General features: G+C 43.0%; 1 protein-coding gene across 1 annotated transcript in view; it reads right to left on the bottom strand.

Moving 5' to 3' along the window:
• LOC311133971 (ankyrin repeat and SAM domain-containing protein 1A-like) overlaps nt 1-20,388 on the bottom strand; it is a gene marked incomplete at its 5' end in the record, with an annotated part of 42,714 nt that extends 22,326 nt beyond the window's left edge. Inside the window, 2 exons of the mRNA XM_084167598.1 lie at nt 8,382-8,454; nt 20,098-20,388. Of these exons, the coding sequence (XP_084023724.1) occupies nt 8,382-8,454; nt 20,098-20,388 (364 nt within the window). The remainder of the gene's footprint in view (nt 1-8,381; nt 8,455-20,097) is intronic.
• Between the last annotated feature and the right edge of the window lie 5,015 nt (nt 20,389-25,403).

Genomic DNA, 25,403 nt, shown 5'->3' with positions numbered 1-25,403 from the left:
ACACCCACCGTTGTTACTGTGAGTGTCAATGTCAGGCAAGGGTAGAGATAGAGTTGGATATGTAGACCCTTTGAATATTGATCACCACGTTCAATTGATTGAGCCAATCTGGCATCTTCCATCAAAATGTTTAGCTAATTACTTGAAAAATTAATGAAAATTGATCCCTTTGGTAGGTACATCAGTGACTACAAAAAAGCGTTTGTGACTTTGCCTATGCCTAAAAATATGTCAATATTTCCAGTACACTGTAATATGAAGCACTAAACAAAATAACTTTCAATGCCACACAAAGTTATACAGTATTACTGGATATCACATTCCACATGGTGTCCTTTATCCTGGTTAAACCATCATCATAATCATCATCCTTGAAACAGATAATATTCCACAAAGGTATGGTAAACCACAGTAAATTACAGCTCCACAGAGTACACTTTGTAGCACTTGGTCACCTCTGTCTCAGTCCCATGGCTTTAGTGGACAACCTGTCTGAGAGCTCTGACGTGGCTCATTGAATAAAGGTAGAACCATGATAAGGTAAGGTTTTAATGTAATCTGGATCATGATATTCTCTCTAGGATTATTTTCTTACTCCACAAACGGAATGAGAGTCCAATCTCATACACCAAAACTCAGGTCTCCCCTGTGGCTCCTGACTGTTGATGAAAAACTGCTGAAATCAAATCAGAATCCAATTACCAGCCCCTTGATAAAATTCTGCCTGCTTGCCTGTGAAAAGAGGCTCTATGTCCTTGTTGTTCCCAGAGATCCTGGTGGTAAACCTGGTGCTTCCCAGCGAATAGACTCTCCTCTGGAGACTGGCTCATTCAGAGAACGTTCTTATCATATCTCACACCAGTAAATCCAAGCTCAGCTCCAACAGAGCGCAGGTGAGCCTCTTGACTCTTGGCTGAGATTTCCACAGGACCACCTTGGTTCAGCCTGCCCCCTCCCCATGCGATAAGCCCCCTCCACCCCACCTGGCTCTCCCCCGCTGTGGGTACAGCTAGCTCCAGAAGCCCCTGTGCTCTGGGCAGAGGTTTGCTGCATCCCCTGTCTGATGCACGTACTGTCACAAAGAAGCTGCTCTCGGCTCACACGCTCCCCTCACTGCTCCCCTCACAGGGCATAACGTCCTGATGCTGGATACTCACGAGCCCAGAAAGCAGCCTCAACCGTGTCCTTCCCGCATCCACAACAGGCAGTCTTGATGCTCATCCCCTCTCCCATTCAGACAAATCCCTCAAGCTTTATCTTACCCTGTCTCTCTTGCTCTCTCTCTCTCTCTCTCTCTCTCTCTCTTCTGCTCTCTTTCTTGCTCTCTATCACATTCCCTCATTCACATAGTCTCAGTGCACTGCAGGGCTGCCGTATGTTGCCTGATGGAGCAGGGTACAGCTCCACGTATCAGCTCTCTGTTCCTTCCTTTATCTCTCTCTGCCTCACACTCTCACTATATCAATCACCCTCCCTCTCTCTCTGCCTCACAGTCTCTCGCTCTCTCTCACCCCCCCCCTCTCCCTCTACTCATAGCCTCTCTCTTCCTCTCGCTCACAGCCTCTCTCACCCTCCCTCTCCCTCTCCCTCTTCCTCTACCACATAGTCTATCTCTCTCTACTTTACCTCTACCATACAGTCTCTCTCTCTTCCCACCCTCTGCACTGATTAGAATTGCACAGAGGCACTCTGATCTTGCTAGTGCAGAAAGGACACCACCATCAGAGGCAGGGAACAAGCACTGGGAACCCTAGATCACAGACCTCTGTATGGAATAAATATGGTATGTAGGTTTCTCCCCTTCTCCCATTCTACATGGACAGTGATTTCAAAGCTCGGCTTCCCAGTGCTTAACAAGGGATATTAAAACAAAGACAATTTTCAAGCTCTAGCTTATTAGCAGCTTTAATTAATTTACATTTCGCTTTGATGATAGGACTAGGGGGAAACACTGATTCAAGTCAGTGCAGCTCTCACTCACACATGCACACACACACCTGCGCACACACGCACACGCATGGACACACACACGCACAGACACAGTGCTTTAACAGAGTGACTCTCATACTGTCAAACATAGTGACTCTCAAGTCCTTGTCATTCAATACCCCCCATGCTACAAGATGACAAGAGAGACATATTCCATTAACTCCTGTTGTCACGTTAGCACATATCACAAATTATTTTTAGAATACAACAGTTGATGCGTGAAGCTTACAGGTCAGATAACTGCTGGAATCATACAGTGAAATGCAACAGGATGATACAAATGGGCACACAAACTTCTATGGACATAAATCCAAATAGGCATTAGCACCCACCTACACAGGGCTGCTTACTGCGTCCATCACTGGTGTTATCTGGATACAGCTGCAGGCACAGAGTAATTATGCAGGCTTTCAGTCTGCCTGTGAACACCTCACACATCACATCCCCAGCCAGCTGGCCAGAGGAGGAGATCAATCGAGTGAGCTCCTGACGTAATTGTCCGGCTGTAACCCAGTTGCTGTGCCTTAGCGATCAGGTAAAGGTCAGGTCTTTGTGACAACACATCCGAGCTAAGAGCAAGAGCTAACGCTTATAATTCATAATCAAGACCAGACAGCCCTCCTATTAGACACACCCTGAGATAGAGAGAGAAAGGGAGAGGGAGAGAAAAGGAGAAGACAGAAAAGAGACACACAGAAGAAGATGAATAGGGAAGGTGATGAAATGTGCATGTGGGGGAGATAAGATGGTAATGAAAAATAGGAAAGATTGGAGAAGACTCATTATGTTTCAGTCAGACCCCTCCCCTTTCTCCCTTCACCCCAAGCTTCACCCATGTCAGCTCCTTTACTATATCACTCAAACAAAGCCTGTATAAAATACCAGCCCTCCCCACCCAATTACAGCCATTCATTTGGGACGACAACCCCTCCCAGGGACCAGCGGGGCCTAATTACTGACTGACAGAGGGTCAATCCATCGCTCCTGTTACTGTTAGGGGGAACTGGGTCACAATCTCAGCCTGCTAAATGGGTCTTCACATCCAGTTTGGGCTAGTGAGCTTTCGCATAGGGAAAGAGAAAGCTACCTAGGTTTAGACTTGGCTCAGAGGGAAACCAGACAGACCTAGTTAGGGAGAGGTAAATGCTCTACTGCCTAGATGAAGCACTGCCTCTTTATCAGTGTGAGAGGAATGTTGGCTCCCTGTCAACACATCAACAACTCTACCAAAATGAGCTGCAGAGTTGAATTAATTCATGGGAACGGAAGACGGACTCTATTCCTTTGAACGTCAGAAGAATGGCGTACACAAACTGAGCTGCAGGATGTCTCCTGTGTGTTGTTAGGAAAGCTCTCTCTCTCTCTCCCTGCTCCCTTTTAAGCTCATTTACTCAATGCTCCTGCAACAGACAATTGAAGCACTTTCGAACCACAAATGCAAACAGCACAACGCTTAAGCATTCAAAATTCCACATGGAATTGCAGGGATGTTTCTAGAGGCAGTCTCATATTAAAAAAAATGTATAGTTTAGAATTAATTAGCACAACTTGGCTCCAGGCCATCCCTGGGAAATATGATCTATGGAGAGAGAGGGATGAAAGGAATGGGAGGGAGCGAGAGGGATGGAAGGAAAGGGGGATAATGGAGCTCCTTTACAATGGTGGGATAAGGGAGGGTAGAAGAGTGACAATTTGGCTTCTCTCTCCCTCCCTCCCTCATTCTCTCCCCCTCTCTCTCGGGGGTCCAACGACGGAGTAATAAGCCTGAGTACAATCAGGAGATAAAATCAGCACAGCTATGACTCAGCTAAATCTGTGACAGGCTCCTGTTAAGTCCTCTGTATGACAAACTTAAATACAGAACTAGTATAGTAGCACCGTCTACATCAACAAACACATCAATTACCGTATTTTCCAGCCACATTACGTAGAGTACAATAACCTCAGGTATAAAAATAATAGTAAATTAATATCCAGTGGCCTCAACAAATTGGGATAAAATATATATGTTAAAGTGAAGGAGAGGAAACACTGAATTGGTGAGTTTCATGACAGTGGTTATGACTAATGATAATACATTATGTATCAAGGACCATATATGGAGATTATGACTGAGGCCTGTTCAGTGTAATGGGCACACATCGTCAGAGGGAGGCAGCTGTGCTGTATGATGTCATGAAAAAGACCCCAGCACAGTGAGCCTGCAGTGGGTAGCTAGCTATTACTGCAAATTAATTCATAAGATACTGTACATTAGGCCCACCTATAAAACATATTGCAACATTAAGCCAAAAGAGTGTCATTATCAATATGAGTTTGACAAAAAAATCCTCATAGGAAAATGACCCATCATTTTCTGCAGTACATAGCCTTATAGAGGGATCTAAGAGAGACTGTTGCGCAATGGAGATACCGTATATCAAGTTGGGAATGCAATCTAAACAAATTGAGCCATTGCCAGTTGGCTTCCCCCTGAGCGCAGCCTGAAGGACAGACTCGATGAAGCAGAGCATCAATTCAGCCACTATTGAGACAGGGCACAGGAAAAATTACAGTCAAGTGAGTTTTAAATTAGATTTATTTAAAAGTGGAAATACACTTCACCCCACAAAAACCCCATACAGATGAGAGAAGTTGCACACATAACTAATGACACATTGGATTGTTCTGATTTATGGGGGAAACAAATCTTCCTATCATTCATGTATTTTTCTATTTTATAGTATTTTTTTTTGGGGGGGGGGGGGGGGGGTAGATCAGCTTTAATATTTCAGATAGATTGTGGGTTCTATCAATTTAATTGTTTGCATCATTTTTAATCCCTCTTATTTATTTTGATTTTGATTATTTATACTATTTTCCCCCCTACCCTACCATCCCTACCCTGATTGGAGTAAACTAACGGACAACAATATTTTTACTGCTACTTACAGCTATTTTCGCTCACATGTAAGGTACATGTAATTAAATACTTATACATATATTCCTAATTTCATTTTTTTGCAAGTTCTGGATTTTCACCCACAGCGGCCAATCCACCATTCATTGTGATCTTAACTCCAACCCTCCGATGTCCACAGATTAACACATATTTCCCAGTATAATGCCATTTTGCTATTTCCTTTTGCAATACATCCCTCCATTTTACTGTGAGGTCTTACGATGGTCCTGAACCTCCCTATTTGTAATTTTTTTAAACAGATATTTCCCTAAAAATAAATACTTTACCCAAGAGTATAATGATATTTCCCATTGACTGATCGTGGTTTTTCAGATCCCCTAAGGAATACAATTTGCAGGTCCATCTGAACCCTGATATTATGGCATAACAACTATTCCTGGACCTGACTCCAAAAGCTAGCTACCGATGGACAGTACCAGAAAATATGCTCTACTGATTCTGTTTCCTCGTGGCAGAGTGTGCACAAGGCTGACTGTTCAATGCCCCATATATTGAGCATTCTTTTTGTAGCAAGTATTTTATATAATAGCTTAAATTGAAACAAACAGATTGATGTATCAATTGTTGTTTTATATACCAGTTCATAGACCCGATGCCAAGGTATTTGGACATCAAATACCTGTTCCCAACTAACTTGAATTTTATACGACATTGGTGTCAAACCTTTTGACTTTAAGTGAAACTGATACATTTTTCGATTTATTCTCATCATTTTAAGACATTTATGATTTTTAATGGGTGGCAGAAAGACTTATTCTTTAATTTCTTCTTTAAGTAATTGTCTCTTCCAATTTTGTGGCAGAGCCGTGATGAGTTGGTTATCATTTTGTCTTACACCTGCATACGCTGTTGTTAGTTGCTTGTGTGACATAATTTTACCGTCCTTGTTTACAATGTCCTTCAAAAATATTATACCCTTCTTGTACATTTTTTTCCAATATATATATATATTTTTCTATCAGTACATTGTAGTTTAGCCATATTATTATCTGTAATATTAGATCTGCCTTTTCTGGAGGATGAAATTGAAATTGTACCCAACTCTGTATGACTTAAAAAGGAGGATACTTTAAACATGGATGCATTGTCAATCCAACTAAAATGTAAAGTTTTAATCTGCTAAAAGGCAAAGAGCCCACTATTAAACAATGGATGGGCCTCTCTTAGTAGAAAACCAGTTTGGATTTAGATACAATTTTGGTACAATGGAGGCTTTAAGAGAGAGGTTTAATGCCTTAATATTTAATAGTTTTAAACCTCAAAACTCCTTTTCATTATATAAATATGCTCATTTAACTTTATCTGGTTTGCCATTCCAAATAAAGTGAAATATTTTTTTCTCACATGGTTTGAAAAGGACTCTCCTGGAGTCGTTAGAGACATGAATAAATATGTAAACTGCGATATCACTAAAGAATTAATCAGGGTAATCTTTCCATAAATGGATAGGTGTTTCCCTCTCCACGGTTTCAAGATTCAATTTTTTCACAATTTAGCGCAACTTTTCCAGGATATGTACACCAAGCATATCGACATCACCATCTGCCCATTTAATCGGGAGACCACATGGCAATTTAAAGTTTGTGTCTTTTAAAGACCCAATCCTTAATATAGTACACTTATCATAATTGGGTTTTAGTCCAGAGAAACTGGAGAAATTATCCAGGTCCTCAATGAGGCCCTTCAAGGTTGAAGATTGAGGACTCGAGAAAACTTGAATCATTGGCGTACATTGATACTTTTGTCTCTAATCCATACATGTTTAGCCCCTTAATGTTATAATTAGCTAACAGTTCAATGGCCATAATAAATAGGTATGGTGACAGAGGGCAACCTTGTTTTATGCCTCTTGACAATTCAAAGTTATCAGAGACATAACAGTTATTTATTATTTTAAATAAAGTATTGTCGTACATTACTTTTACCCATTTTATTAAAGATTCTCCAAAGTTGAAAAAATCCAGGCACTTGTAAACAGATTCTAGACATACTGTATTTAAGGCTTTCTCAAAATCTGCTATAAAGATTATACCTGGTTTCCCTGCACATTCATAGTTTTCCATTATTACTAGTAGTTGTCTTGTGTTGTCTCCAATATATCTTCCTTTTAAGAATCCCGTCTGATCGTGATGAATTGTTGTACATTACCGGTAAGACCTTTTATTTTCTATGAGCAATACGTTTTGCCAATAGTTTTGCATCGCAACATTGAAGGGTGAGGGGCCTTCAAGAGCCCCCCTGGCTCCTGCTTCAGTAGGAGAAAAATCTGCCCCTCTTTTTGTGTGTCCGACAGTCTGCCATTTATATATGAGTAATTAAAATATGATATTAATGGATCTTTCAGTAGTTCATAAAAAGTTTGATATATCTCTATTGGAATGCCATCGAGACCAGGGATGTTTCCTGTCTGAAAGGAATCAATTCGTCATAGCCAACCATAGCTCGTCATGTGTAATTAAGCATTCACAATAACTTTTTTGTGCTGCAGATAGTTTAACCTGATTTTGGGGGAGAAGGATATCACAAAACTCATTGTCAAGTGAGGTTGAAGGAACTTGACAAGAGAACATTTGTTTAAAATATTTTACTACCTCATTCCAAATCTCTGTTGGTGAGATAAGGATTTGTCCATCGTTTGTAACAATTTTTTTTTTAGTTTTTTTTTTGGTTGCGTTTCTATATTGAAGGTTTAGGAAAAACTTTTTGTCAGTTCTCCATCCAATTTGCTCAGTTTTTTTGATAGATGAAACCCAATCTTTCCAGAATAAGTTCCTCAAACTCCTTTTGTTTCGCGTCTAGATTATTCAGTGCTTCTGTATTACATGTATCTACACCATTGACGTGTAATATTAGATTTTCTATCAGTTGTTCCCTCCCCAGAGCCTAGCTCAAGAGTAGACTTACTATGTGAATGCATTTACCGTTGTAGCTACCGTTGTAGCTGTTTGAGAGGCACGCTAAAATTGAGCAGGGATGGGAAGATTTGATAAGCCAATGTATATTCCTGGCTAATGGAGCTCAGATACCCCACTTCCCCCCAACACACACACACGCTGGTCCCCCGTGGAGACCCTTCTTCCCCAGCACCCCTGTGCAGTCAGACTATTATGATGCTGTGCCGCCAAGGCCACAGTATTCTGCCCCCTCTCTGATTGTCCGAGTGCGACCCTCCCCCCATGGGTTACTGCAGCCAGTGTTGCCAGCGCTGCCACTACCTGGGTGGGGTACTCCACCAGAATTCCCACCGGCTATCATTTATGTTAATAGGGTTGTTGGCTGTTAGTGAGACTGTACAGCATAGGCACATTCTACTTGTAATGAATCGGGTTAACCCTTTACTAGAACACTCTATCACAAGGCTGACATAGAGCTTACTGCAGCATTTACCTACATGTAGGTATTCAAGACAATACAAATAAATAACATTTACCTGGGGGGGATATGCACTGCTTGTCATTGGATGATTCGATGCCTGCTCCAATCAGGTTCATAATCTTGTCAATCTGAGGAGGAGGAGCAGAACAAACCATATACGGTTACCCCCAGATTCAACAATAGCAGTATTAAACATATTCATCCTTTCCATAACACAAGTAAGCGTAATATAGTATATTTTCGGAGTCTGTAACCTTATCCTTTACTGCTAACATTTCTTAAGACAGGCTTAATAAGCTTCAACATGTGCTCATCCATCTTCTGTATGTGTGTTTACAGACAGTGTAATGTTGATTGAACATGGAGGCTGACTGAGGAGGAGGGCTGAAGATGGCAGAGGGTTGATGAAGAGTAACACAAACATTTCGGTAGCGTTTTGATGGTCATTCACACTCCCTCCACCACTCAGCAAAAACACAGCAGGGTAATAGGGTCACTCACAATTTAAAGTGTTGGAACCTTGTGTGCACGAAGCCCAGGGGAAACAGGCAGGCCAAATAGCTTACGGTCTCTGCGAAATGACCTTTATGAGATTAAATAAGGCTCTATGCCCCATCTCTGAACAGAAAGGGAAAACCTGCAGTATACAGAGTGTATACATGCCTGCCTGGAGGTTAACACAGATCAATCCAGCACATCATGGACCTAAAACCTCATCTCTCTTGGAAAAGAAAGGATAATAATGTATCTTATAAAAGTAAAGTCAAGAAGAATATTGCAGTAATATTGTACAGTTCAGCCCTGTATTGTTGTGTGAGAACTGGTGTGACATTCTCCAGCACCCTCTCCTGTTGGCAGACTGAGATTATGGGAAGAGAGCTTCTCAGAGCCATGGAGGGAGCTTACTGTACACTAACTGTTCAGGTGGTAGCTAATGCCATAATACAGTGCTATCCAGTGATTACCTCTGTATTTTCTACAACTATAACAGGCTGAAAATCTGAATTTGCTTTCACTAATTACACTGGAGACAAAGAAAGGGCTATTTGATGCAATATTTAGTATTTGAGAAGTCCTATGCACTTTGCTAGTGGCATCAACACTCAGGAAAAGCCTTGATTCATTTAGAAGTCAGACATGTGGGAAGCATGGCAGCTCCCTCCAGCGATACAGACCTTACATATTCCACTTTGAATTAACCCAGTTACATTCTATATCACACACTTACCAGCACCACATTGCCCCTAGTGCACCTTATCTCAGCCCAAAAGCTGTTTTTTGAGGAATTCCATCTCATTATAATTAAAGACATTCTTTCGGCCCGAGAGTAATACAATTTAGGCTACATAACTGTTCCACATCATCACTCTTTTTTAAATCTTTTTTTTCTGGCTAGATATGCTTACTGTTTTTTATAGGTCTAATTTGCACACATTTACTATGCCAAGACTAAGATGTGCCAATCACATCTTAAAGAGGAAAAACAAGACTAAGCTAACAGTACAACCATTTATCTGCTCAAAACCCATCAAACCACAAGCAGTATCACTAATATCCACCACCTGATCAACTGGAGGGAAGAAGCGAGGATGTTCAGCTTTAACTAAAACATGAGTCACTGTGCTGCCATTTTCTTTTTTAATAACCCACTTGTAGCTCTGATATTCTCATGGTTGTGTTGCTGTGACGTCGCCGTGCCCTGTTCTGGTACACGGTGGCTATAAAAATACCCTTTTCATGTTGGTGCAGCAGAGAAAGCAGATGTTCCCACAGCGAGGGACTGGGGGCTAGAGGCCTGGAGGGATGACTCCTTTGACCAGGGAGCATGTCCCTGGCTGGCTGTGTCCCTGTGCTAATGCTAACATGTGTAACAGATGTGATCGTACTATGTAACTCTATTGCGTTGTGTTTTTAAAGAAAGGACTATCCAGCCAGCAATCCCCGTTGATTGGTGTTTATTCTGATGATAGACTCAAGTAAGCAAATTAGATATGAAGGACAACAGTATGTTGATGGCTGTAGATTCGTTGTTAGTCGTTTGCATGTCATTACCATACTGGGTATTTTGTAATCAAACATCATAACAATGACAAAAATAGTACAAAATACAATAAATGTAAGTACCTGACGTGTCACGCCCTGGCTCTGGGGACTCTTTAATGTTGAGCCAGGGTGTGTAAGTGTCTATGTTGTATTTTCTATGTTTCGTTCTAGTTCGTGTTTTCTATATTGGCCAGGGTGGTTCCCAATCAGAGGCAGCTGATTCTCGTTGTCTCTGATTGGGACCATACTTAGGCAGCCGGTTGGCACTAGTTTATTGTGGGATCTTGATCTGTATAGGTTTGTGTTGGTGAACCTTTAGACTTCACGTTTCGTTTTGTTGTTATTGTTAAAGTACTCATTAAAAGATGTACGCCTATCACGCTGCGCCTTGGTCTGCCTCTTATGACGATCGTGACATGACGATAGACACAAGGAAGCACATTAGATGTGCAGGACCAACATTTTGTTGATGGCTGTAGATTTGTGATTTGTGTGTTAGCATGGAAATAACTGTGAATAAGCAGGGAGCTTATGCGACCATTACAATTAGAGCATGCTAGCTAACTCGCTCTTACAGCAATAACATACAAAAGCACACACTCATATACACAGTGCATTTGGAAAATATTCAGACCGCTTGACTTTTTCCACATTTTGCTACGCTACAGCCTTATTCTAAAATTGATTACATTATTTTTTTCCCTCATCAATCTACACACAATGCCCTATTATGACAAAGCGAAAACAGGTTTTTAGACATTTTTGCAAATGTATATAAAAAAACAATTTAATACATTTTAGAATAACCTAACAAAATGTGGAAAAAGTCAAGGGGTCTGAATACTTTCCGAAGGCACTGTACAGTACCAATCAAAAGTTTGCACACACCTACTCATTCAGGGGTTTTCTTTATTTTTACTATTTTCTACATTGTAAAATAATAGTGAAGACATCAAAACTATGAAATAACACATATGGAATCATGTAGTAACCAAAAAAGTGTTAAACCAATCAAAATATATTTTAGATTTTAGATTCTTCAAAGTAGCCACTCTTTGCCTTGATGACAGCTTTGCACACTCTTGGCATTCTCTCAACCAGCTTCATGAGGAATGCTTTTCCAACAGTCTTGAAGGAGTTCCCACATATGCTGAGCACTTGTTGGCTGCTTTTCCTTCACTATGTGGTCCAACTCATCCCAAACCATCTCAATTGGGTTGGGGTTGGGTGATTGTGGAGGCCAGGTCATCTGATGCAGCACTCAATCACTCTCTTTGGTCAAATAGGCCTTACACAGCCTGGAGGTGTGTTTTGGGTCATTGTCCTGTTGAAAAACAAATGATAGTCCCACTAAGCGCAAACCAGATGGGATGGCATATCTCTGCAGAATGCTGTGGTAGCCATGCTGGTCAAGTGTGCCTTGAATTCTTAATAAATCACAGACCGTGTCACCAGCAAAGCACCTCCACACCATCACACTTCCTCCTCCATGCTTCACGGTGGGAACCACACATGCGGAGATCATCCGTTCACCTACTCTGCGTCTCACAAAGACACGGCGGTTGGAACCAAAAATCTCAAATTTGGACTCATCAGACCAAAGGACAGATTACCACCGGTCTAATGTCCATTGCTCGTGTTTCTTGGTCCAAGCAAGTCTCTTCTTCTTATTGGTGTCCTTTAGTAGTGGTTTCTTTGCAGCAATTCGACCATGAAGGCCTGATACACACAGTCTCCTCTGAACAGTTGATGTTGAGATGTGTCTGTTACTTGAACTCTGTGAAGCATTTATTTGGGCTGCAATCTGAGGTGCAGTTAATTGCCGATTTCTGAGGCTGGTAACTCTAATGAACTTATCCTCCTTTCCTGTGGCGGTCCGCATGAGAGCCAGTTTCATCATAGCGCTTGATGGTTTTTGCGACTGCACTTGAAGAAACTTTCAAAGTTCTTGACATTTTCCGGCTTGACTGACCTTCATGTCTTAAAATAATGATAGACTGTCATTTCTCTTTGCTTATTGGAGCTGTTCTTTTTATTTTTAATTTTTTCTGGGGTAATGGATCAGCTTAATATTGCAGATAGATTGTATCTTCTATCAATGTAATTGTCTGCATCACTTCCAATCCCCCATGTTTTTTTATATATACAGTGGGGGAAAAAAGTATTTAGTCAGCCACCAATTGTGCAAGTTCTCCCACTTAAAAAGATGAGAGAGGCCTGTAATTTTCATCATAGGTACACGTCAACTATGAGAGACAAATTGAGAGAAAAAAATCCAGAAAATCACATTGTAGGATTTTTAATGAATTTATTTACAAATTATGGTGGAAAATAAGTATTTGGTCACCTACAAACAAGCAAGATTTCTGGCTCTCACAGACCTGTAACTTCGTCTTTAAGAGGCTCCTCTGTCCTCCACTCGTTACCTGTATTAATGGCACCTGTTTGAATTTGTTATCAGTATAAAAGACACCTGTCCACAACCTCAAACAGTCACACTCCAAACTCCACTATGGCCAAGACCAAAGAGCTGTCAAAGGACACCAGAAACAAAATTGTAGACCTGCTCCAGGCTGGGAAGACTGAATCTGCAATAGGTAAGCAGCTTGGTTTGAAGAAATCAACTGTGGGAGCAATTATTAGGAAATGGAAGACATACAAGACCACTGATAATCTCCCTCGATCTGGGGCTCTACGCAAGATCTCACCCCGTGAGGTCAAAATGATCACAAGAACGGTGAGCAAAAATCCCAGAACGACACGGGGGGACCTAGTGAATGACCTGCAGAGAGCTGGGACCAAAGTAACAAAGCCTACCATCAGTAACACACTACGCCACAAGGGACTCAAATCCTGCAGTGCCAGACGTGTCCCCCTGCTTAAGCCAGTACATGTCCAGGCCCGTCTGAAGTTTGCTAGAGTGCATTTGGATGATCCAGAAGAGGATTGGGAGAATGTCATATGGTCAGATGAAACCAAAATATAACTTTTTGGTAAAAACTCAACTTGTCGTGTTTGGAGGACAAAGAATGCTGAGTTGCATCCAAAGAACACCATACCTACTGTGAAGCATGGGGGTGGAAACATCATGCTTTGGGGTTGTTTTTCTGCAAAGGGACCAGGACGACTGATCCGTGTAAAGGAAAGAATGAATGGGGCCATGTATCGTGAGATTTTGAGTGAAAACCTCCTTCCATCAGCAAGGGCATTGAAGATGAAACGTGGCTGGGTCTTTCAGCATGACAATGATCCCAAACACACCGCCCGGGCAACGAAGGAGTGGCTTCGTAAGAAGCATTTCAAGGTCCTGGAGTGGCCTAGCCAGTCTCCAGATCTCAACCCCATAGAAAATCTTTGGAGGGAGTTGAAAGTCCGTGTTGCCCAGCGACAGCCCCAAAACATCACTGCTCTAGAGGAGATCTGCATGGAAGAATGGGCCAAAATACCAGCAACAGTGTGTGAAAACCTTGTGAAGACTTACAGATAACGTTTGACCTGTGTCGTTGCCAACAAAGGGTATATAACAAAGTATTGAGAAACTTTTGTTATTGACCAAATACTTATTTCCACCATAATTTGCAAATAAATTCATTAAAAATCCTACAATGTGATTTTCTGGAATTCTTTTTCTCATTTTGTCTGTCATAGTTGACTTGTACCTATGATGAAAATTACAGGCCTCTCTCATCTTTTTAAGTGGGAGAACTTGCACAATTGGTGGCTGACTAAATACTTTTTTTCCCCACTGTATATACAGTGGGGAGAACAAGCATCCGACACACTGCCGACCCCGCAGGTCCTCCCACCCACAAAGAACGCAGAGGTCTGCAACCCTTATCATATGTACACCTCAACTGCGAGAGACGGAATCCAATTTTTTTTCTCCAGAAAATCACATTGCATGACTCCCAAGTAATTAATTTGCATTTTATTGCATGACACAAGTACTTGATCACCTACCAACCAGTAAGAATTCCGGCTTTCACAGATTTGTTAGTTTTTCTTTAAGATGGCCTCCTGTTCTCCACTCATTACCTGTATTAACTGCACCTGTTTGAACTCGTTACCTGTATAAAAGACACCTGTCCACACACTCAATCAAACAGACTCCAACCTCTCCACAATGGCCAAGACCAGAGAGCTGTGTAAGGACATCAGGGATAAAATTGTAGACCTGCACAAGGCTGGGATGGGCTACAGGACAATAGGCAAGCAGCTTGGTGAGAAGGCAACAACTGTTGGCGCAATTATTAGAAAATGGAAGAAGTTCAAGATGACGGTCAATCACCCTCGGTCTGGGGCTCCATGCAAGATCTCACCTTGTGGGGCATCAATGATCATGAGGAAGGTGAGGGATCAGCCCAGAACTACACGGCAGGACCTGGTCAATGACCTGAAGAGAGCTGGGACCACAGTCTCAAAGAAAACCATTAGTAACACATTACGCCGTCATGGATTAAAATCCTGCAGCGCAGGCAAGGTCCCCCTGCTCAAGCCAGCGCATGTCCAGGCCCGTCTGAAGTTTGCCAATGACCATCTGGATGATCCAGAGGAGGAATGGGAGGAGGTCATGTGGTCTGATGAGACAAAAATAGAGCTTTTTGGTCTAAACTCCACTCGCCGTGTTTGGAGGAAGAAGAAGGATGAGTACAACCCCAAGAACACCATCCCAACCGTGAAGCATGGAGGTGGAAACATTATTCTTTGGGGATGCTTTTCTGCAAAGGGGAAAGGACAACGGCACCGTATTGAGGGGAGGATGGATGGGGCCATGTATCACGAGATCTTTGCCAACAACCTCCTTCCCTCAGTAAGAGCATTGAAGATGGGTCGTGGCTGGGTCTTCCAGCATGACAATGACCCGAAACACACTAACTAAGGAGTGGCTCCGTAAGAAACATTTCAAGGTCCTGGAGTGGCCTAGCCAGTCTCCAGACCTGAACCCAATAGAACATCTTTGGAGGGAGCTGAAAGTCTGTATTGCCCAGCAATAACTGTGCCACTAGAGATCCTGGTTCGAATCCAGGCTCTGTCGCAGCCGGCCGCGACCGGGAGACTCATGGGTGGCGCACAATTGGCCCAGCATCGTCCAGGGTAGGGGAGGGAATGGCCGGCAGGGATGTAGCTCAGTTGATAGAGCATGGCGTTTGCAACGCCAGGGTTGTGGGTTCGTTTCCCACGGGGGGCCAGTATAAAAAAATAAAATATGTATTCACTAACTGTAAGTCGCTCTGGATAAGAGCGTCTGCTAAATGACTAAAATGTAAATGTAAATGTAATGTAAATGTAATCCTTTCCCTACTTGGAGTAAATTAGTGAACAACAATGCCCAGGCCTCTACTTCCGGTCTATACTTACTATCTACACCTTATGGACAGAGTTAATTTTACAATAATTCTATTGTAAAATATATATATTATTTTTTTGCTTCTGAACTTCTTCTACTCTCAACCTCTCCGATCATTTTCATGATGTCCATCCGGTTTGCTTCTATATGCCATATCTTTCTAACTGTGCTCTTTCCCAGAAGCTCCCAACATACAACCTATATACTTATTATGGACACAGTATGCTTACATTATTAGCTATCTTTGTTATTACTTGTTGTTATTTGTTATTAGTCCCATCCTTCAACTCTATTCAATACCTCCCATCTATCTCTTAACACCATCCATATAGGATTTCTATTTGCCATACAGTGGGGAAAAAAAGTATTTAGTCAGCCACCAATTGTGCAATGGGGTTGAGATCTGGAGACTGGCTAGGCCACTCCAGGACCTTGAAATGCTTCTTACAAAGCCACTCCTTCGTTGCCCAGGCGGTGTGTTTGGGATCATTGTCATGCTGAAAGACCCAGCCACGTTTCATCTTCAATGCCCTTGCTGATGGAAGGAGGTTTTCACTCAAAATCTCACGATACATGGCCCCATTCATTCTTTCCTTTACACGGATCAGTCGTCCTGGTCCCTTTGCAGAAAAACAGCCCCAAAGCATGATGTTTCCACCCCCATGCTTCACAGTAGGTATGGTGTTCTTTGGATGCAACTCAGCATTCTTTGTCCTCCAAACACGACAAGTTGAGTTTTTACCAAAAAGTTATAGTGTCGTTCTGGGATTTTTGCTCACCGTTCTTGTGATAATTTTGACCCCACAGGGTGAGATCTTGCGTAGAGCCCCAGATCGAGGGAGATTATCAGTGGTCTTGTATGTCTTCCATTTCCTAATAATTGCTCCCACAGTTGATTTCTTCAAACCAAGCTGCTTACCTATTGCAGATTCAGTCTTCCCAGCCTGGTGCAGGTCTACAATTTTGTTTCTGGTGTCCTTTGACAGCTATTTGGTCTTGGCCATAGTGGAGTTTGGAGTGTGACTGTTTGAGGTTGTGGACAGGTGTCTTTTATACTGATAACAAGTTAAAACAGGTGCCATTAATACAGGTAACGAGTGGAGGATAGAGGAGCCTCTTAAAGAAGAAGTTACAGGTCTGTGAGAGCCAGAAATCTTGCTTGTTTGTAGGTGACCAAATACTTATTTTCCACCATAATTTGCAAATAAATTCATAAAAAATCCTACAATGTGATTTTCTGGAAATAGTTGATGTGTACCTATGATGAAAATTACAGGCCTCTCTCATCTTTTTAAGTGGGAGAACTTGCACAATTGGTGGCTGACTAAATACTTTTTTTCCCCACTGTATATATTTCAACCGTACTGTGATGTTTTACAAAAGTTCTGAACCTTTCTATTCTCATTGCTTCTACAGATTGTGAATTAAAAATAAACATTTTTGCTAAAAGTATTATTATATTATTGATTGATTGACTATGACTTTTCAGATCACCCAGTAATGCTATCTGCAAGGTTAGCTCCAGGTAAATATTGCAATCCTTTAGCCATTCCTGGACCTGTGTCCAAAAACAAGCTACAAATCACATCATCACTCTTGCCAGATGTACAGGACATCAGGTGAGAACAAATTCGTGGAAAATGTGTACAAAAACCTAGCCAGTGTAGGTATCATAATGCATCACATAATAGATGATTATTCAAAGTGAATTGTGAATTGTGATCCCATTCTTTGAGGTTCTTACAGTAGAATGCACATATGCACTATCTTCCAGTAAGCTCTTGAGTGGCAAGCCTTTGTTTAGTGCGACAGTGGGTGGGAATAATCAAGTATAGTGACCACAAAGAAATATAAATTATAGCACAGTTATGAAGTCAAGGGCCTGTTGATGGACTCAATTAAATCAATTGTGCTCCTCTTAAAGTGATCAGGCTGTATTCAGATGGGAACTATATGCTAATCCTCTTAGTGGGCACTTCAATCTCTGCTGCTGATGCCATGCTGCTGTCACACTGCTCTGTTACCCACACCAAGGAGCCAGGGAGAAGACCTGTTGGGAAGCTTACCCTAACCAGGGCCTCTCATGGGTCTATCGCTCAGGGTTAAATCTGTATAGTAATGTATAGTATCCACATATAAAGTCCCCATATAAACAGAAGTTAATTGGTTAATTATACACCCATCTGTGTAGATCATGAATAATCACTGTCAGCTATAAGCTTTGAGCTGGATAGCCATTAAACTACTTCATCCATTTAGCAATTAGGAGCCTGGACTGTTAATCCCTTTGCCAGATTGCATAGCAGCAGCTCTTTATGGAACTTTTTCTCAGTATCTAGGCACCATAAGAATGTGTGGTCCATAAGTATTGCCTTTTCACTGCAGGTATATTACAAATGAATGGTGACGTTTAGCCATCAGGAGGTAATATGAGGCTGGGGGTTAAGTCAGATTGATATGTAACAGGATCACTAATTTAGGACAGGCCACAGTACAGACTAATGGACTGATGGTGGAACCAAGAGGACACCTCAAAGACACATGACTGAAGACGTGGGGTTTTTCATGGATCTCATTGTCATGCCTGTTTCACCTATGGAATATGTTCACTGCTGAACTGCCCATTCGCTCCATGCCTAGATGATGAGAGCAGAGACTTTTAATCAGATGTTCAATCAAGCAGGTTTTCTCACATCCCCGAACCATGATGGCACAGCCTGCTCTCTGTTAGTCTGGTGCAGTGGGATGGGGACATCAGGTGGATGCAACATTGGATGCAACATGGCCTACGTGTTTCGCTGGGTGAGCCAACGCAGACCCAATTTTCATGAGTTTTTTTTTTTCAGAGTCTTTTTGCCAATGTTCATGAACACATCTGTCAAACTAGATATTATAAATAGATGTGCACGCACGCACAAACACTACAACCACAATAATCTCTCTGATACAAAAAGGTCATTTGAAGTAAGCTCACTAATGAATGAAGATATTCAAAGCATCACTAATGAATGGAGATATTCAAAGCATCACTAATGAATGGAGATATTCAAAGCATCACTAATGACTGGAGATATTCAAAGCATCACTAATGACTGGAGATATTCAAAGCATCACTAATAACTGGAGGTATGGAGGTATGCAATCTCTAACATGTCTTGTTTGGACACTTGTGTCTTTAGAGAATTTAATAAATGTACTCAAGATGTAAAGCTGTTGATCATAGATGTCATCATATATGTCATTAGCATCGAGTGTGATGAGCCCTTGCTTGCTAGAGTGCTTTCCCGTGTGGAGGACCAGCATAATTACAAATATACCGGTAAATGACTTCAGACAATTTTGACAAGTGTGTGTGTGTGTCGACCCGTGGCTTCGTCTCTCCCTGTGTGTGTTTGTGAGTGTGAGTGTGAGTGTGTGTGTGTTTGAGTGTGAGTGTGTGTGTGTGTGAGTGTGAGTGTGAGTGTGAGTGTGAGTGTGAGTGTGTGTGTGTGTGTGTGTGTGTGTGTGTGTGTGTGTGTGTGTGTGTGTGTGTGTGCGTGTGCGTGTGCGTGTGTGTGATAGAGCCTGGCTCTGGACTGTCCAATGGGGAAAGGGACGTCGTTAAGTCTGAGTAAGTATTTGCCCCTGCGTCCTCTCCCCCATCCTGCTCCAAATTAATCCCTTAAATCTAGACGAGAAACAGACACACGGGGGCAGCTGCAAAACAGGATGCCCTTGAGAACAGGACACCCCACCCAGCAGGGCCTGAGTAAACAGTACTGTCAGGGAGCAGAGAGGAGGGGTAGAGCAAGAGGTGGCCGGGGAACCAGGGAGCAACAGGGGGCATGGCCACGGGGGGAGACACTGCTGAGTCAAAAGAGGCAATAACCTCTATCTAGACTAGAGTTCAGCACAATGCAGCTTTAGACCAGGATGGAATCTGTATACATACAGTAAGTGTTGAGGTTGGGGCTGTGGCCTGCATTAGCCTACCGGAGAGCAGGAGAAACAGTGGGAACAGGGGAGACATTGAGCCGTGCATGGGCTGACCCCTGGGAAGCAGTCTGGCTGGATCTGGAGTGACAGTCCAAGCCTAATTAGCCTTGTGTGCCAGGGCTGCTATGGGATATCGGTGGGAGTGATCAGGCCACTCATGCGTTCAGCACTTGCCTGCAGGCATTCTGCAGTGACTGTATAGGTAAAGCCAGCGCCGCTGATGCCTCTTCCCCTCCTGCCTCTCACTCTTCTTCCTTCCTCTCTTTATCACTCATTACAATACTCCCCCTCCTTTCCCCTGAGCCCCTATAGGAGTTAAAAAGCTCTATTGGTAGCCTGTCTAAGCCTTAACTCTCCCAGTGCCAATCCCTGCCTCTACTCCCACCCAGAGAACCCATAGTATTACCTCATCCCACTCTGAGGCGAAGGAGGGCGATCTCTCCATCCGTTTTTTCCCAGAGCTGCAGTTGGTCACATACTCACAGCGGCCGTTCAGACCCCCATCCTCCTGACTCAGGGGAGACACAAACAGGTCTGAGTCCAACTTGGAGAGGCTGCAGGTCAGCTTCAGGTCCACCGGAGGCCTCAGCCTGACTGGAGGTACAGCCACAGCACCTGGCGACTCCCATGCTTTGGCCTTGGCAGTGTGGACAACCGTGGCGTAGATGGGATCAGCGTCCAGGGGGGAGGCTGACATGACTGTTGAGCTGCCTGTGTGGCAGTGTAGCCTCTCTGTTCTCAGGCCTCAGGCAGCAGTTTCTCCTCCTATGCCAGTGGCCACTGGTAAGAGTAGATAGTGCTGTAAAACACTGCAGGATCCAGGAGTCTCAGTCTGTGCAGAATTGTTGTTTTCTGGGTGAATTCGGAGAAAAAGCCAGACAGAAGATATTATGTAAGAAACAGTGTGACAGAAAACCGCCTACTAAATCTATTCCTGTTTAAAATATATCAAATCTATTCCTGTTTAAAACATTAAATCTATTCTTGTTTAGGGAAAGGGAGCATGTAAAAGAGAAGCTTGCTGCTACGTGTGTCCATGGCTCAGATACAATCATTAGACGCCACCCACTAGTTGTATCCGGCTGCCCTCCCCTTAGTGACTGCTGCCTCAAATAGTAAAACAAAAAAAAACGTTTTCCTTCCCCTCCCTGCATGTCTCTCTCTTGCTTTCTCTCTCTATCTTCCTCCTCTCTTATTCTTAACCAACATAGTATCGTTCAAATGGTCCGGATTTTAAACAAGCATGGCTAGAGAAACTTCCCGACAGGACATACACTGAGTTTACAAGACATTAGGAACGCTTTCCTAATATTGAGTTGCACCCCCTTTTGCCCTCACAACAGCCTCAATTCGTCAGGGCATGGAGGTGTTGAAAGCATTTCACAGGGATACTGGCCCATGTTGACTCCAATGCTTCGCACAGATGTGTCAAGTTGGCTGGATGTCCTTTGGGTGGTGGACCATTCATGAAACACACAGGAAACAGTTGAGAGTGAAAAACCCAGAAGCGTTGCAGTCTTTTTGTCTTGCCCATCCACCGTCTGAATGACACACATACACAATCCACGTCTCAATTGTGTCAAGGCTTAAAAGTCCTTCTTTAACCTGTCTCCTCCCCTTCATCTACACTGATTGAAGTGACATCAATAAGGGATCATAACTTGCACCTAGATTCACCTGGTCAGTCTATGTCATGGAAAGAGCAGGTGTTCTTAATGTTTTATATACTCAGCATATGGCTGAAAGTAGACACTAGAGTGAAAAACTGGAGGAAAATCCAAAAATGTGTGTGATACACACACACACACACACACACACACACGTTGGTTTTACTATCCAAGTGGAGAACAAAACTTTTATTCCCATTCAAAATCTTATTTTACCTAACCCCTAACCCTAACCCTAACCCTAACCCTAACCCTAACCCTAACCCCAAACCCCAAACCCTAAAACTAAACCTAACCCTAACCCTAACTCCTAACCCTAACCCTAACTCCTAACCCTAACCCTAAACCTATCCCCTAACCGCTAACCCTAATTCTAAACCTAACCCCTAAGCCTAAAATAGCCTTGTCAAAATCTTCCTTGTTTTACTATCCTTATGAGGACTTTTGGAACCCAAAATGATAGTAAAGTTAGACCACACACACACACAGAGAGAGAGAGAGAGAGAGAGAGAGAGAGAGAGAGAGAGAGAGAGAGAGAGAGAGAGAGAGAGGAGAGAGAGAGAGAGAGAGAGAGAGAGAGAGAGAGAGAGAGAGAGAGAGAGAAGAGAGAGAGAGAGAGACAGAGAGAGAGAGAGAGAGAGAGAGAAAGGATGCTCTCTCTGTGCTTGTTATTCTAAAACTCATCCAACACAGCAACAGTTAGTAAGTCATTCAAAAACAGCTACTTACAGGAACTGTAATAGCTTCAAAACACCATGTGAAATCCCATTCATAAGCTTTCCCATACCTGCAAACTTTGTCTTGACTGTATCCTGAGACGAGCTGCCGTCCCTTTCCTTGCCTGTCCTCTGACTCCCTATCGGAGGACTTAGTCTGTCCTGTCCTGATCCGTGGTGGTGGATATGAGGCTTGGCCTAATTCAGACTGACAGCTGGGGGTGCCTGCCTGTTCAGAGGGAGGACTGTCTGGGAGGATTCCTCCACCACAATGTGTGCTGTACCACTGGGTCTTGGATAAGCCCCTGCATGAATTAGTAGAGTATATTTTCTAGTCAAGATATTTGCTCCATTCGGCATTGCAATGGTTAAAATGGATGAAGAGACTTGATGACTTGAGAAGAATGCAGTACAGATCCCACACACTCTCATATCCTGAGCAGTCTGTTCATCAGGGGTTGATTCTGACAAAGGGCTCTCTTGTAAGGCGTCCTTAGCATTCAGCAGCACCCGCTGCCATGCACTGTGTACCCCTACCCTGCAGTGCCCTCAGCCAGCCAAATCCCTGGCCTGCCCACCTCTTCCTTTTGGTAGGGCTGGTATGTACATGACACAAGTGATAACATCCTAGCCAGAGAGAGAGAGAGAGAGAGAGAGAGAGAGAGAGAGAGAGAGAGAGAGAGAGAGAGAGAGAGAGAGAGAGAGAGAGAGAGAGAGAGAGAGAGAGAGAGAGAAGAGAGAGAGAGAGAGAGAGAGAGAGAGAGAGAGAGAGAGAGAGAGAGAGAGAGAGAGAGAGAGAGAGAGAGAGAGAGAGAGAGAGAGAGAGAGAGAGAGAGAGAGAGAGAGAGAGAGAACAGTGCTCAGCACTGAACACCACCACACTCTACAGTACACCATAACACACACTGGGCTCTGACAACTTCAGACTAATGACAAACAAATCGGAGGTGTAATAAACCAAATTATTCATAACCATTAAATCAATTTGGAAAGGTTCTGGGCGTACAATAAATGTTTACAGAGATGTAATGATGCCTTAACGGTATATTAGAGGAACTACAACAAGAAGAAATACGTCTGCTCCTTCATCTGGCTGCAGAGCCCCAGGGCAGAGATGATGACTCATGAACACGGTACTCCAACCAAGTGAAGCACAGCCAGCAAACACAGCATCACCATGTAGTAAACACATGCAACGCAAGCACCGCTCCGTGTTTCAGTTTGTTGTGTAGGCTCTGACTCACAACTGCATTTTAGATTTTGGAGTTCCTATGCATTTGGTCTTGAAGGTACTTTGCACCTATGTATCCCCAGGCCCTCAATTTACATTTTCATAACACTGCAGAAATTCCATTACTTCCCTCGTGCTTGAAATCATTACTTCTCTCTGCAAACCTCATGCTTTACATCATCTGGACAGGCCCCAGATGACCGCATTCATTCTTGGAAGTGAAAGGGGGCCATTGTGTTATAAAGATATATAACCAGAGATGTTATTGCCTTCTGTGAAGCAAGCTGTTTGGCTTGAATACAAATCTTAGAACCAAGCTAATTCATACTAGTGAAAACAGGGGGGAAACAGGAAAAACCCTGCCTGATGCCTACCTCTCAGAGACACCTTGTATAAAATGAAACCACACATTTCATTTCAGTTTATTAGAAGGTTATTATGGGAGGATGAGAAGTTCATCCTTCAGAATCATAAGAGAATTTCATTAGGGATTTGGAGAATTTGCCTGGGCTGTGACACTGACTCTCAGACTCTTAGAACTTAGAAGCTCTTACAAAGTCAACCTGTCACATGTACTGTATCTTAGCCCTGAATGTGGTGCGGTTGAAAACACACATTCAACTGTGAAGCAGTAATTAAATTATGATCTGTAAGAGTTCTGTAGGCTTATAATTACGGTTTGAACTGACACACACTTTTAAAATAATGTTAAATGATTCAACATTGTAAGGAAATAGTAGGCCTATTGTCCATCAGGGAACAAGGTCAAATTACTCTAATCTACAGCAACTCACACAAAACATAAAAGATAATGGTAACTGACACTAAGACTATGAAGTCTGAGGTCGGCACAAATACAAAACAAAAGACATCCAACAGCTCTGAGAGAGCTCATTCAAGATGAGAGAGCTTTTTTCCAAGATGGCGTAGCAGTGCGGTCGCTTTTATTTCATCGTCCTGTGTAAATATCCAGTTTCTTGTTTTTTTTTGTCTATTTTGTATATATCTCTCAATTTTTACTTTTCATTCTTTAACTAAATATACTTTCCTGCAACCCGCCTCACCCAACGTGGAAAGGATTCTATTATTTCTTTATAACTTTCATCAAGAACCGTAAGCTGATACTAGTGTAGCCGCAACTAAATGGCTACCTGTTATTAGTCACCGTTAGCGTCTTCCCCACTGTCCGTGGCCTACACTATCCACCAGCCAGCTCTAGCTCTAGCCTGGACAATTCGTCGGCCAGTCTGCACAGCGTGCTATCGACCCAGCGTGCTATTGACCCAGAGCTTATTGGACTTTCTGCCGGAATCACTGGACCCTAGCGCCGGATCATCACAACCAGCTAGCTAGCTGCAACCTGTTGTGGCTGATTTACCATTGCCCTATAGCAAGCACCAGTTAGCCCTGAGCTAGCCTCAGGCCCATCTCCCGGCTATCTACCTCTCTGTCAACCGGACGGGACCTCCTAGTGTTGACACTGAGCCCCGCCGATCCAACACGACTGGTTTGCCGACGAAATAGTCTGATGTGGTTTCATCAGGCTTCCAGTTGCGACGACCACGAAGATCCATCTGCCAGCCCCGGCCCGCTAACACACGCAAACTACAACTGTGCTCCCTGCTAGCCGTGCTGAAGCACCAATTTGAACTGCTCTCGGACTCACATATTGCTGTTCACTGGACCTTATGATCACTCAGCTGCACAGCTGATGCCTGCTGGACTGTTCCTTTACACGGTACCCTGTCCTGTTGTCACGATCGTCCAATGAGGGAGACCAAAGCGCAGCGCGTTGAGCGAACATGACTTTATTTAATTAAAGTACTGAACACCAAAACAACAAACAATGACGATACGTGAAGTCCACAGTGACAATGACTGTACAGGAACAAAAACCCACAAACACAAGGTGAAAACACACAGTTTAAATATGGCTCCCAATCAGAGATAACGAGCCGACAGCTGACACTCGTTACCTCCGATTGGGAGTCATTTGACCAAACAAGGAAACACAACCAAATAGACAACCCAACCAAACAGAAACACAACGAACGAACACACCCTGGCTCAACATACAAAGTCCCGGAGCCAGAGCGTG

The sequence above is a fragment of the Coregonus lavaretus genome (assembly GCF_964263955.1).
Source record: "Coregonus lavaretus genome assembly, chromosome: 8".
In the NCBI taxonomy this organism is placed as follows: Eukaryota; Metazoa; Chordata; class Actinopteri; order Salmoniformes; family Salmonidae; genus Coregonus; species Coregonus lavaretus.
This window is presented reverse-complemented; position numbering and strand designations above follow the sequence as displayed.